At 34.7% G+C, this 16126-nt stretch overlaps 1 protein-coding gene and 1 pseudogene across 1 annotated transcript in view; both read right to left on the bottom strand.

Annotated features, from left to right (window-relative positions):
- Positions 1–4419: 4419 nt before the first annotated feature.
- LOC136128927 (glycerophosphodiester phosphodiesterase 1 pseudogene) lies at positions 4420–5871 on the bottom strand (annotated as a pseudogene).
- The window catches only part of EFCAB7 (EF-hand calcium binding domain 7), a 50426-nt gene continuing 40073 nt past the window's right edge, over positions 5774–16126 (bottom strand). The window contains exons 12-14 of the mRNA XM_065886388.1: positions 9363–9572; positions 7048–7155; positions 5774–6034 (exon numbers count right to left, since the gene is read on the bottom strand). Of these exons, the coding sequence (XP_065742460.1) occupies positions 5960–6034; positions 7048–7155; positions 9363–9572 (393 nt within the window). The 3' untranslated portion in view covers positions 5774–5959. The remainder of the gene's footprint in view (positions 6035–7047; positions 7156–9362; positions 9573–16126) is intronic.

Genomic DNA, 16126 nt, shown 5'->3' with positions numbered 1-16126 from the left:
CCCCTCTCCCCTCAAATTGGGCAAGTCTTCCCTTCCTTTTCTGTTCCTGTACCCTAACTCATCCCTAGTTTATGCTTAATGATCAGTGTTTACTACTGTAATTTAAGACTTAATATCATTCCTTAGTAGGATAACATGTAACTCATTTCCTCAGCTCTTTCTTCTCCTGAGGACAGAGATCATGTCCACTGCTTCGGCCTTGTAACTAATGCCATGTGTGCTAGATACTTGCTAATTTTATGTCCTTGTATACCATTCACCAGTCTACTTGGCTTCCAAAATTGTTACTGCTCTGCAAGGAAGAAAACAAGTCTTTCTGAAGAAGCTAAATGCAAACAATTTTTACAACAATGTTTAGAAACGGCGCAGAGAAATGTATGTTTTAGTAATGCTGCATATTCATATCTATAATTGCCAGAAAGGTTACAATGCTGGTATTCTGTAACTGGCACTATTGCATTGATATTCTATGTTGACATTAGCCTCATACGGATGATTGAACTTAAGCTGGCCTTGAATTTAATTTAGATGACCTTGTGTTAAACTGTAGAGGAAAGAATAAAGTTAAGAATATGTATAAAATGTTGGATGTTTACCAACTGTATCTAAAAGAAATTTTAAAATATTGTTTTTAAATTTGGAGGGAATGGAACCATACTTCTAACCACTTTATGTTAGTCTTCTTTTTAACATTCATATATATCTTTAAATCAACTGTGGTCAAATATTGCAAATATATGCAGCTTGTGAATTATTCATAAGAATTGAGAATGCCTATTCTTCATCTTCCTTAGACAAGAATTAGCCATAGCTAATAAATACAGACACTTTAATCAAAATCCTTTATCTCTTAGATTTTCAGCAACAATTCCTAGTCCCTGGCCCCTAAATTGTGTCTCCACAATCGCATCTACTTTCCCTAAATCAATTCCATTATTTGCCTTATTTTTCCTCAAATCTTTATGTAGCTCTTATTTTTTCCAGAAATTAAGCAAGGCTGAGTAGCAAAGATAGGCTTTATAATCCTATGAAAACCTAGCAGGGCTATCTCTATATGTCCTTATATAATATTTGTAACTTCATGAACAAGTGAAGAGCCTTTTAAGAGCTGAAGATTTAGTATCCACTTTACAAGTTAGAAATAATTTTTATATATTCTCTAATAAGAATGGGTGTATATGCTTGTGTATGGATGTATCCACAATATACAATATATTTCCCCAAAGCAGTCTTAGAAGTCATAAAGGACTTAAACCACTGCTGAGAAATATTATCAGTCTCTCTCTCTCTGGGGCATATGTGTGCACTAATGAATAATGAAATAATATGCTCACCCTCTGGTGGTCAAAACCAGAAATACATTTCCATTTTCCTGGATTATATCCAAAATATGATCACTGTGGTATATTACGTTTCTGCTTCCTATTTAACTTACACCAAAAATAGATCTAAAAGAAGGCCATTGGCTTAAAAAAAAAAAAAAACCACAGGTCTACTACAATATGTAATGGAAAAATCAACAAACTTATTAAATATAGTAATTTAAGAATTACTTATGACAGCATTTGATAATTAACACTAATTTGGCTTTAAAATATCGGAACTGTAGAATTTTAGAGTAGGAAGGAATTACAGCGATCATTTAGCCATTTCCCCTCCCATTTAAAACTTAGATAACGAAAAAATATTTCATTTTGTTTTAGTTGTTTAATCTGTTTCATGTAATTAATTACATGAAAAACAAAATCTGTATAAGTGGAATTGGATAGTAATGAGACCTTGTGTTTCTTTTCTTATGTTTCTATTTTTAACTTACAAATAGCCCAAGAACTAGGAAAAAATTATACCACATGTAAGTTTAAATTTTCTGCCCACTTTATTCAATCATCCAAAAAATATTTATTGTATATTATGGTTCCAATGGTATATGCTGGAATTGTAACTATCCCTGCTTTCAGCCTAGTGAAGGGTACAGATAAAACAGTAATTCCCGTATGGGATGCTGAGTGTGACCATAAAGAGTGAGCACAAAGTAATAGGGCCATCAAAGTGGTCTTGGTGGGGGGGAGTAATCAAGAAAGGATTCTTGGGAAAACTGACATATTTGATGAGACCTGAAGGAAGAAGAGGAAAAGGGGAAGGAAGACTTACTCTATGGGCAAGAAGGAAATATTACATCCAAAGGGCCTGAGGTGAGAGAGAATGCAGAAACTGAGAGAAGGTACAGAAGTATGGTTGGAAGAAGCCTGAAAAGGAATGGTCAGAGGTTGGAAGAAAATCTGGAGAATATGGTGTCAGAGAGATCAACGATATCTAACACTGGAGAGAAGACTTCAAAATATCCACTGTGTTGAATGATAAGGAAGTTATTTATGTCCCTGGAAAAACAACCACTAGTTGAATTAACTGGGAAGAATGAATGGGAGTCAAAAAAGTAGGTATAGCAAACAATTCTTTCATGTCTTTTTGGTGTGAAGGGGAGGACAGAATAATGATAGAGATAGATGGGGAATGAGAGGTTTCTTAAAGATGAAAAGTCTAGAACACATATATATAATAATGAAAAAAAAGCTAATTTCGAGGAAGTGTTTGTAGATAAAATTTTTTCATGGGGAGCTTTAATGTAGATACCATGAAGATAGGAAGGGCACAGGAGAGACTTGGGGCATTTAGATGTCTTTTTTGTAAGTTGAATCCTTGTGATTTTAAAATTAAACAACATGAAAAGTTACCTTTGAAAATGTAATAGTCAATCAGCACAAAACTACCCTGAAAAAGGGTAGTACCTCTTGAATTTAAAGAAAACATTCTTACATGTTAATCAACTTTATTTTAGTTGAATAAAGAATCATTATCAACCTATGAGTCTGGTATTTCAGGACTTGAATTAATTTTTTCTGGATATTCTAGTACCACAGTACTGAGGTAATTCTTAAAACATCATTTACTTAAACGTCCAAAAATGGAACCCAGCTTATTATAATCATTAACTAGCTGATTCCCTTGGATTTTCATTTGCTTGGAAGAAAGTTTAACTTGAAACAAAATATCTTTCTTTTCTACTGAGTAATTGAAAATGGGACCATAAGATAGCTGGGGTTTTTCCCCTCTAATAAGTGAGTAATGGGAAGAAGAAAAAAGTCTTGGTATGTCTAAGTGGTGACAGTGGTGGAAGATAAGGCTTAAGTGCTCACTATTCTTTCTTGAGTCTCCATGTTCCAATGATAGCACTTTATGTCACCTATCATTCTATTATAAAAAGCCTTTTTACAACTTGCGGCAAAGATAGCAACTTTATCATATGCTTTTGGTAACAGAGCCAGATAATTTATTTCCTGCAACTCAATACTTTGTGAAATAGAATATAGGGCCACATTTATTTGACTTAGAAAGCATCCGGCAATTAATAAAATGCTTTCACATTGCATTACTTTTTAAGACATCATCTGAAGAATTCAAACTGCTAGATAATGACAACCCATTTTACAGACATCTAATCAAGGGCCAAAAATCCAAGTGACATTTAAACTATGTGCTAGCATATGCTGGGTAAAAATAATATACTGCTATACTGGTATTCATATTTCCAAAGCTGACATTTACTAGCCAAGTATTCTGTTACTGATATGGTTACACAGGTCTTAATTCCTTAATATAGTATTTCATGCACCGTACTACTTCATTAATTGCTATTTGATTTAATTTCTATTATTTCAAAATACATTTAATTAAAAATACTCCACAGGTAAATCCATTAAACAATTTACTGTCAGAACAAAATATTCCTACTGTTGTGATTAGATTTTGGCTTCTTTAATACAAAAATTAATTTCTCCAAACTTTGCTTTAATTATATTTCCTCATGGGAAAACTAAATACAGTATATAATTAAATGGCTGTTTCTGCATTCACTATTTTATTCCTTTTAATGATTTTTAGTGTGGTCACAAGTTTGACAGCCACAATACATTGATAACATAGCTGAAGACAGTATTGAAATGTTACAAAAGCGTGGCAAGTTTTAAAATGTCAACTCTGAGTGATGGTGCATTTCCCATGTATTTGCATCTGTACCCCCAAATTTCACAACTCGGTCTGTGCTTATCCTCACCAGGTTAAGGTGTATGCCTCACTTAGGTCAGGGCAGGAGCTGTTGTGCCTTTTTTTTTTTTTTTTGCGGTACGCGGGCCTCTTTCTCACTCTTGTGGCCTCTCCCGCTGCGTAGCCCAGGCTCCGGACGCGCAGCCCCAGCGGCTACGGCCCACGGGCCCAGTCGCTCCGCGGCACGTGGGATCCTCCCGGACCGGGGCACGAACCCGTGTCCCCTGCATCGGCAGGCGGACTCTCAACCACTGCGCCACCAGGGAAGCCCTGTTCTGCCTTTTTGCAGACCCAGACTTTCAAGAGCAAGTGTTGAACTCAGGCATTCCACGGAGCATGTTGGCAACACCAGACTTTGCTTTGGTTCCTATTACTGTGTGAGCTACCTGATCTCCCAGGGTTTGGGCTAGCACAAGGGGTATTTTGATATCCCTGCATGAGACCAGCAGGCAGTTTCTGTACATGTTTCCTTGGGGAGGGGGTTGGGGGAGATTCTAGAACTGATGTGCAGTCTTCCAACACACTGTCTGACAGAGCTGGAACCAAGATGGGATTCATAGTAACTTTTTTTCATCGAAGGTATTAACCGTCCAAGCAACAGCCTGAATGCCTTTAGTTGACCACTTCTTCAAGTAGTTTGGGGATACAAAATCCTTTTGCATGAGGAAACCTGAAATTCCACACAGGTACCATAAGATATTACGTATGCTCCAAGCAAATGAAACATCTATTACCACAAACATGGATTGTATCCAGAGAGTATCATAGTCCCATCTGCTGTTTGGCTAAGGTTCCAAGGTCTGTGAGTTAAAGCCATTACTACACTGTGATCTGTTTGTCTCATAGATAACTTCCGGCAAGAAAGAGCAAATACTACTACTATTGTATAGTTGAGGAAATTCCATACACATTTTCTTTAGAACACCAGTAGCCATATTTGCATGGCCTTTGACATCAAAGAAGACTGTGACGTTATGGTTCAGGCACTCTGCTCCAGCTTCCCTCAGGGCAGGGATCTTCTCATCAGGGAAATTATTCCTGAATCTGTGATCTGCTGCAGGATTAAACTTTCTAATTTGTTCAAGTGTCAAATCACACATCGACCAGTCCCATCAGTCTACTTGTGCTATTGTGCATTAAGGTAGCAATCTCATCAGAAGGAAACGCAGCATCCAACTGTTCTCTGACTCATTGTGACTGCCACTGCCAATGGCAGAAACTCGGTCCTGGGGCTTGAGCACCAGCAGAGCCGTGTGGGAGGGCACATGCTCAAGGCTGAAGAGGCGCAGCAGGAGATAGAGGCTGCCGGTGAAGAAGCAAGCAGTGAAGGGCTGCACGTCACCAGCCACAGCAGCAGCAGCAGGAAGGAGGACTCCTGGTCCTCTCACAGCCACATGCCTGTGACTATACCAGTGAGGATAGGAGTCCTGGATCCACTGGGCTCCTTGGACAGGCCAGAGCACAGGGATAAAGCACAAGGCACTCACTGCAGCTTGCCCGTTTACATTTTATTCCAGGATTTTTTGGATAAATCAAAAGTGTATAGGATTTTATAGAATTCATTATTACTTTTTAAAAGCTTACCTGTACTTTGATTTCAATTTACTAGTCATAAATGAAATATGCCCAGATTTCCCATTAAATTAATAAGAAGGCCACACATTAAAAAATTATTTCTATTTTAATAACAAAGTATATAATATGGACATGAAATGTAAATGCATACAAATTAAATAGATTATTACGTACATCAGTTAAATTGATTAGCATTTTGTTGATCAACAAATAATAGACTAAACTTGAAATAATTCTTCTCAGTTTGATAGTCTCAAGCAAAATTATTTCCTAAAAACAACGTTTAAGATATAAGGGAATACACACAGTAATATATCCATTCTTGTCGTTCATTCAGAGGCATTACATGTTGACAAACCTGCATATAAAAATAGAAAGCCTTTACTTTCCTTTTATATACTGTAATTTGGGGCTAATTTTTCAATAGGACATTTCTAGAACCTATGTAAAAAATACCTCTGTGCAGATAAAATTCTTTAATATTTGTCCTTAGCAGGGACCTGCAATCTACGATCTGATGTCTAACAGGATAATCCAGCCTAAATTCTACATAATATAGTATTTGGTAGTTGGTATTTGTGAATGTGGGTAAAGAGGAGTGGTAGAAAGGGAAGTAAATATTCTTTCCTCACTAAGCCTAGAACATTAAAAAAAAAAACCATGATTGGGATAACAGAAAAGATAAACTCTTCTTATCCTGTTTTAGGATTTCACTGACAGCATGGAGAAAAAAAGGGAAAGAATAGAAAGTTTTTTCCTTTTTCCCTTGACTAAACTAGTTTCAGGGTCTACTGATCTCTCCCTGCCTTTGAACTCCTGGCTAAATCAGAAACCCAGAGTTCTGCTAACACCATAACTTCAGCTATTCTAGCTCTTGACTTAGTTGGTTATCTGAAATTCACAGGCATTTTTTCTTTTAGGTTACCTCAGAAAATCTTAATAATGTAGATAAAAATATTTTGAGTTATCAAAAGTCCTATTACTATTAATACTACTTTGTATTTCTATATAATATTCAATTGTGCTTTCACATATATCATTATATTTTTATCTTTACATTAATTTTGTGAAGTACCTAAAACTGGTGACATTACATTAATTTTACACTTAAAGAGACTGAAACAAACAAAAAAGAGACTGAAACAGAGAAGTTAAGTGAATGTCCCATAATTACTGAACCAAATAGTGAAAACTGGATTAGAACCAGTCTCCTATCTCATAGTACAGGATGGTACTAATACAAATATCATACTTAAAATAATTTTCTACTTTATTTATATTTATCTACATATTTATCCATAACATTAATAGCAAAAATGTTTTTTTCAAATTGATAAAACAAAAGGCTTTAATTAGAAAACAATGCATTACCATTGTAGATTTTGGTGCCACTTCTACTGCAAATATGTCAAGTCCTCTGTTGTTTACACAGTTTTTACTCAGCTCGTTGTTGATGTGAATAATCACTTTATTATCTGACTATAAAAAAAAGATTTTATAAGTTGCTAGTCCTTTCTTTACTAAATACATACAAACAAAATGATAATTGCAAAACACTTTGCAAGTCTTGTGATAGAGATATTCACAGGGTTCTATAGAAACAAAGAAGACGTTATAGAAACACAGAAACATTAGCTCAGACTGGGGTATCACGGAAGACCTTATGGAAGAAGTGATACTGAAGATAATATATCATTGATAACGATAGCCTCTAGGATGGATAGCAAACAAGAGAAAGCAGAATGAAGCTGATAAATAAGAGAAATGTAGGAGTCAAAGTATTCCCCTGCTAAAGAACCTGTAATCACTCTAATGACTACAAAGGGGCAATATAACATTAGACTACCTGGATTCATCTCTCATCTCTTCTACTACTTAGCTCTGCGACCTTTTGTAAGTTATTTAACATCGCTGTGCACAAGTTTAACATCCCTGTGCACAAGTTTCCTTGTGTGTAAAATAGGAATAGTATAATACTTAGGAATAGGAAAATAGGAATAGTATAATACTTACCTCATTGGGTTGTTGTGAGAAGTAAAAGCGTTAAAGTGCCTGGCACATGGTAAGCTCTAAAATATTATTATTACCTCATTTTGGTGAAGGAAATTTAATTTTCCTTGAGGGAAAAGGAGATGGAGGATTGAGAAATGAAGGTAATAGAGCAGAGGAATTGGGGTAAGGTAGTGGCTCTCTTCCACTCTTTTAATTCTAATGAAACGTAGAGGGCTCACACACACACAACCAAAACCAAACAAAAAAGAAAACATAGAGGGCAGAAACAGAAACATGCTGGATCTTAGGAACCACTCTCCAAAGTGTTATGATCCATTTGAAGACTGCAATCTACTGGCTGGGGAACCTCTTATTTCATCAAGTCTAAACTCTTCTATCTTGTTTTCAAGATAACATATATAATCTGGACCCATTCAACCTATGTTATTTACCTTTCAAATACTTCTCCAGATAAAGCTTTCTGTTTCTGCAAAGGAGATATTCTCACTTTTTCATCTATAGTTCACATTAACTCTTACTCATATTTCTCCTTATACTGTTTCTCCTGCTTCTAAAGGCTGCCTCTCTGCGTATCTAAATCCTAGTTATCCTTCAAATCCTATACACATGTTTAAATCCCACATCAGTTCCCTTCCCCCTAATCACAAGCCCTTCCCCAACTTCTATAGTCCAAACTAACATCAAGTACAAGAGATACAAATACATTTGAATTCCTATTGCACATACAAACAGTATTATGTAATTTAACATTTAACTGTTATTTCGAGAGTATTAATTTTGCCTTTACAATTAGCCCATAAACTCCTTGACAGCAGAGACCATGTTATACTTTCTAGTGGCCCCTACGGTGACTATGAGAGTTACATAATATATATTCACATTGACTCAATACTCAGCCAAATCTTAATGCACTTTAAGAAATTTATGAAAGGCATAAAAATAATGTAAATCTCACCCAGGAACTAAAAGAAATAAGCCAACAGTTCTAAAAAACCTAGCCATCTTGAGTAAGATTTTATAAAAATTTATAATTTCTAGAAAACTCAGTATATCTGACTTTAAGAATTTATGTGTGTATTCTCTTGACCAGCAATATCAATAGTAGCAAAGAAGATGGCCAAAAGCCAGAAATAATTGGCTTGATAAAAACAGGTCCTGGACAGTGGAATATATTTAATTAGATAAAATGATGATAATCTGTAGGATTTCTGATACTGCAAAGTTTGTATAAAACAGTTGGGCTAAATTCTTTTCTTTACGTTGTTTATATTTCTTTAAAACATGATGTCCATTGTTTAAAATAGCTATGTATGTGTGAAGACTTTTAGTAACAAACTAAATAAAATACTTTGTATCCAGATTATGCTCTATCTTCATAGATCTCCAAATATTTAATTTTCATAATATTTTAATAGAAAAACAATTGTCTCAAAAGGAAACACAAAAATAAATATCTAATAAATAAAGTAAATATTATATACCTTAAAAATATATAAAAATTATCATGCCCAGTTTGAGTTAGAAACTCAAAAAGAAAAAAGAATAACTTGACTATTACAGATATTATTAATGTAATGGGGTATTTAATTACTATGCAAGAATAGGGTGAGAAAGAAGATGGAACATAGTAGCAAACATTGCTGTTATGAGGAGAACCACCTCATAACTGATACCTTGTTTTCAATAACTGATGTTATCCAGGTGTCACACTTATAAGTATGTACAATTATATTTTCATAGCCATCCATTACTTTGGCATCGCCTTTGTTAAGAACAGATTTACAAATGGCCTTCTCAAGTTGCCCACTGCATGCCTCCATATGGACAGTTTTAATTCTTGGCTTGCATTTGTCTGCATAGATATCGATGACAAATGGGCATGCCTGAAATGAAAAATAAATCAAACCTTGTTTTAGCCTTTTGATAGAATTTAAATTATTTATTATTAATATGTTTATCATATGACTTAAGAACATATTTTCTAGCTTGTCCTTCTGATACACGTTTATGAGGAAAATTTTAGTACTATGAATTGATTAATAAAAAAGCATGAAATTCTGATTTTTTGGTTGCATATTAACTGATAATGTTCATAGAAAAGGAAAGAAACCTCCTTTACGCCAACCCCTCCATTTGCTCAAAAGCTAACTCATGTCATGTTAGTTACTTAATTTCCTTTCCTAACTACAGAAAGACTACAGAAAGAATTCATCAACAGGCTCTAAAGAAATTATGTGAAACTCAATACACGAATATATAGCACCAAAAATAACTAAGTGTAGAAAAATTAATTCACACAGTTTATAGTTAGTGTAAAAGCACCTTTAAAAATCTGAGATCTAAAGAGATTTTCTGCATTTGGAAATAGATTTTTCTAATGTCTACTCTTTAGTCTCTACCATAGCCTACAAGATACTGCACACGGTAGCCTCTCTATACAGCCCAGTCCCCTGCCTTGCAGGACATGTTCCAGTTACTCTGCTTTTTCATATCCTAGAACAAATAAAGCTCTTTCCTGTGTCAGGGATTTCGTATGTAGTATTCTCCCTGCTTAGAAGATTCATACATTTTCACATATATATCTCATCCTCCTCTTTCAAGTTTAAGCTTAAGTGTCACTTCTGCAGAGAGAGTGGCTCTGGTCCCCCAATCTCCTTCACTCCCCCACTGTTCTCTACTTTGGCCACTGGCTTGTTCCCTTCAAAACACTTTTGAAATGATTTTATTAATTTTGCATTTAATCAGTCATCCTCCTTCATGGAATGTCCATGAGGGCAGAATTTTTGACTATTTTATTCATCACTGTGCCTCTTTATTACAAGCTTACTTTATGTAGGTATTAAAGTGTATTCGTTGAGTAAATGAATGAATTCACACACATTGATGATCAACTTCTTATTATGGGGACAAAAGATAAAAGTCTGAACTTAGTAGAACAATATACATTTTTATTTTTTTTAAAAAGTTTAAAAACATTTAATGACTCCAACCTTTGGCAATAATAAAGTCACCTTTTTAAGAGACAGTAGTCTGGAAAAGAAAGCAGAAGATCTGAGTTTGTAATTGGGTTTTTTTTTTTTTGCGGTACGTGGGCCTCTCTCACTGTTGTGGCCTCTCCCATTGCGGAGCACAGGCTCCGGACGCGCAGGCTCAGCGGCCATGGCTCACGGGCCCAGCCGCTCCGCGGCATGTGGAATCTTCCCGGACCGGGACACGAACCTGTGTCCCCTGCATCGGCAGGCGGACTCTCAACCACTGTGCCACCAGGGAAGCCCCTGTAATTGGGTTTTGACATTTACTAGCTTCGTGATCTGGGGAAGTCACTTCACTTCTATGAGGCTCAGTTTCTTCATTGAGAAGGTGGGGATAAACAGTATATATCCTGCCAAGAGTTGCTAGAAATATCTAATAGTAATATGTGTCAAAATATTTCACAATATAGAATTCTAAAAAAAATTGCAATAATTATGATTATGGCATTTTAAAGGTTTAATTTATTTTTTCAGTACTGAATAGATTCTGGTATTATTCTACCATTTTTCAAGTCTTGCTTATTTGTCTTATTCAACCAAAGAGTATCAATATTACATTCAGATATCACTGACTATAAACATCTTAAAGTCTTTGTTAAAGACGTATTCCCTAAAATTTTTAAATAAAATCTTATCTACTCTAAAAATGATGCCCTGTAACTGTATTACTTTTTTCTGTTCATGGACTTGATCTTTTATTTACTTATCTTTTTTATCCTACTAAGTTAATATAGGAAGCATACAATAAGGAAGAAAACAATTCATTGTAAATTGGTAATTGTAAAACTATTAACAATATATAATAAGGAAGACGGGGAAGACTGTAATAAAAAAACCTAGATTAAGGCATGCTACTAAAATTTTGCACAAAGTGTGGCTCTTAGCTACCTGTTAGCCAAGATAAAAGTGAAAGAGAGTGTATTACGTAGCTCTCAATATCTAAAAAAACGAAGGAAATTTTTCCCAGTTCTGAATTCCAAAAGGAATTTATACCATGAAATTCTTTTTTTAAAAAGAAGAGAAGGAAAAAAAGGAAAAAAACTAGGCATACGTTTTGCTTATCAACGTCCAATAAAGAACAAATTATTGTTATGGTGACATAGGGGCAATGCTCTTGCAGGAGGAACAATAAAGAAGTTATGCGGCTCTTTGAAAGAGGATCTGCCTTTATAAGTTGATAGAGAGAGTGGATAACCTATAATTCTAAAACTGAATTAGGGGGTTTAATAAGAAAAAATAAAGTAAAAGTGACTGGCTGTGCCTGATTGTAGAGGAAAAAAATAAGACAAACTGAGAGTATATAGTAACTTATAGAATGCTTAAAATAAACTTTGGTTTACTAAAACCATTCAATTAATGAGATTTCAAACAAACCTAAGCCCTTTCCTAAATCCTAACCTGTAACTGATACTTTGGTTAGTCTTTGTGACACAATACCTACTAATTTAATAGGTGGGATCAAAATACAGCTCATTTAGACGTTAGATTACTTACATAATATACGACTCAAGAAATTGCCAAAAAAACGGTTCCTGAATCCTTATGGGCAAAAGACTCTACAGACATATTCAAACCAATTAGAACACAGCTCATAAGATTTTAAATGGATTCTTCCTAAATTATCATAAATTTTTTTTTTTTTACAAACATGAAAATGTTAGGTCATGCTCTAGGTATATTAACTCAGTAACATAGCACACATCAAAGAACCATTGCCTATCAAAGCTAATACCTTAACTGAACAGGCTCATTGTCTCAGAGCACTTACAGGTATCAGTCAAAACTAAATCAGTCCAAATACCTTCAGATTTTGTATGAATCCTTTAAATAAAATGCTATCACATGTGTATATCCCTATCATTGATGGAAGTATTCAATATTTTTATACCAATTAATTAATTATGAATTATTACTTTCTCCCTTTATTACCATCTGCTGATTCAATACTTTCAACCCAACAACTCTATAACCCTTACTGAATGAGGAGAATATCCTCATTATGATTCTGTAAATCAAGAAGTATCCATACCCAGAAAAAAATTTTGGATGCTTCAATACCAAATCCTGACTTAATATTGTTTGTTGATGGGGTTATATTAAAAAAAATAAAAAGGACAATACCAGGCTTGACATAATAAGTAGCCTAGTCTCTTCTGTAAAATCTATTTCCTTACCATGAAATAGCTTAGCTCAAATGATTAAATTATGGCTCTCTCTAAAGCATATCAAATCACTAGAAGAAGAGAGTAAAATACACATACTAGCTAACAGCTAGTATGCTTTTAGAATAATTGACTTTTAAAAAATGTTATAGAAAAAAACAAGGTTTTATTTGCACTTTCTCAAGTACTCTTTAAAAATGAACAACAAATACATGATTTGATACCTAAAATAATTGCTATCATAAAGGAAGAGACAGTAAAAGAAGTTCTATGGAAGCTAATATCTATACTATAGATACCACAGAAATACTTTAGAAGTACTATACAAATACTTTTAACAGACCATTATATTAAACAGACTACTCTGACTAAAGTCCTTATGTAAAAGCATTGTAAGAATAATAAAATAAAATCCATGGAAAAGTTCAAGGATTGCATTGTAGATATACAAACTTTGGCCTCCCAAATTCTGAAAAGAAACAATGGGTACAATCAGGTTATAAGAACCACGAGGATTAAGATCTGACAAAACCAAAATAGCCATCTGGACTACAAAAATAAAGGATAAAATCCTCTGTGAAACAATTCATTCCAATAGGGACAAACTGGCTATAATATCAAACACTAAGGAAAGAACCTTCCTAGGATGATGAAGGATAAAGTCGGTCCATGCTTTATTTGGAACTAAATTAACCTAAAAAAATTGAGGGACATGAACTGAGACTATGCTCTAAAAGACTCTGGGCATGTCCAAATTGAATTTATACAGTTGCCTCTCCTGCCATGGTTTCTGAATATGTCGTACTAATAATAGCACATTTCTTTTCAGAATGGATCAAAATATTTCCCTGTTGAAAGGTCACAACCATCATGACTGCCTAGGACATTCCAAATTACTGATCCCGTGACAAGGGACACATTTAACTGGAACAATTATTCATAAATTTGGATTATGTACTCAAAAACATTTTTGTCTTTATCGTTCCCAAATCTCTGGGAAAACGATAAGGGCCTTAACAGAATTAGAAAGACACACCCTTTAAAGATCCTAAAGTGAGGTTTACCAGAGAACCTCCAGAAGCCAGCAGTACACAGAATTAACTGCTAACCCAGAAACCTTTCAATAAGCACATGACCATATGAAGTAAGAAGCTTTCTCTCGAGACCACTGGAGCAAGATTCTTCTATAGGTTACAGTCTTCTTTGAACACTCTTGTTTATTCATAGCTTTCCTCTTTACTGATTTAAGGGTATATATGTCTGACTTAGCCTATCATGTTCTCCTTATTAGTAATACTGACTTTCCTAAGTCTAGGCTTTAAGGAAAATATGTTTGAACTATGAGAAATAAAAATGCAATATTTATTATTAGTCACAGCACCAAGAAACACCAAGAAACAATATACCTACAATCCCACAAAGGATGATTACATGACTTGTGCAGCTTCTATGTGGAAATCAGACTATTTAATGCCAACCCAGAACCACGGTAAATTATTTTGTACAGCTATTAGTTAGGCCATTACAAGGGTATGACTCTCCAATACCCTCAGTGGGTTATATTTCCTGACATACACCCCAAAATAATAAAACCCTTTCTGCAAAAGACTCCTGAAGATAGTAAGCCGATTCGCAGCAGTTATGCCACTCCACATGATCATCAAAACATTGCTCCTTCATTTTGGTTGACACAGTAATTAATATAGCCTAAGCCCTGGGGGCACAACAAGCCAGTTGAGTTAAATTCTTTAACACAAACGGGTATAGATAATAAAAAAGCCTCGACTTTCTTTTGAACAATCAGGGAGGAGTCTGCACTAATGCTAATACTTCAGGTTGTACCTGGATTAACACTAGAAGTAAAACTAACTAAAACTACAAAAGGCTATAAAAAATAGACTTAAGGAGTCCTTGGGACTTTTCTTGGCCAAGTCTGGAAAATCTGGGGTCCTGATTCTGGAGTGCCCTTCAGTCCTTTCTTATAATACTTCTAGTTGTACTTGTCTCAGAGTTTAACTGTTGTCCAGAATCTTAAAATGCTTCAGTAACTTAAAAAGTTACTTTCCCAACAGATGACTTAAAGGCAAAATCAGGATGAAATCATGATACATGCACAAACTGAAAATTAGATCTCCACAGAGGAAACCTCTTCAAAGAGAATCAACATCAGTGGTTGAGTGAATCGTTGATGGTTTTTTCTGCAACCTTAGCTGGATGAAAATCAAAAGGAAAGACTGGGAATAAAAAAGTGCCCATAAACTTATGAAAAAACTGATTATTCTGTCGTTATGGTAATGAGCAGTCATCAGAACTTGGTTTTTTCTTTAATATATATTTAATTTTTATAAGTAAAATAGTTAATATACAATGTTGTGCTAGTTTCTTGTGTACAGCAAAGTGATTCAGTTATATACGTATGTATATATATAAACACACAGATATGTACGTATATATTATATATATTTTTTTCATATTCTTTTCTGTTATAGTTTATTATAAGATATTGAATAGAATTCTTTGTTCTATACAGTAGGACCTTGCTGTTTATCTATTTTATATGCAGTGGTTTATCTATTTTATATATATAGTAGTTTGCTAATCCCAAACTCCTAATAATTTATCCCTACCCCCCTTTCCCCTTTGGTAACCATAAGTTTTTGTTCTATGTCTGTGAATCTGTTTCTGTTTTGTAAATAAGTTCATTTGCATCATATTTTAGATTCCACATATAAGTGATATCATATAATATTTGTCTTTCTCTGTCTGACTTACTACACTTACTATGATAATCTATAGGTCCATCCACGTTGCTGCAAATGGCATTATTTCATTCTTTTTTATGGCTGAGTAGCATTCCATTGTGTGTGTGTGTGTGTGTGTGTGTGTATTCCATTGTGTGTATGTATGTATATACCACATCTTCATTCATTCATTCCTCTGTTGATGGATTTTTAGGTTTGCTTCCATGTCTTCGCTATTATAAACAGCACTGCTATGAACACTGGGGTGCATGTATTTTTTTGAATTAGAGTTTTCTCTGATATGTGCCCAGGAGCACGATTGCTGGATCATATGGTAACTCTATTTTTAGTTTTTTAAGGAACCTCCACACTGTTCTCCATAGTGTATGCACCAATTTACATTCCCACCAACAGTGTAGGAGGGTCCCTTTTCTCCACACACTCTCCAGTGTTTATTATTTGCAGACTTTCTGATGATGGCCATTCTGACCAGTGTGAGGTG

Source organism: Phocoena phocoena, chromosome 1 (genome assembly GCF_963924675.1).
Source record: "Phocoena phocoena chromosome 1, mPhoPho1.1, whole genome shotgun sequence".
NCBI classification, from domain to species: domain Eukaryota; kingdom Metazoa; phylum Chordata; class Mammalia; order Artiodactyla; family Phocoenidae; genus Phocoena; species Phocoena phocoena.
This window is presented reverse-complemented; position numbering and strand designations above follow the sequence as displayed.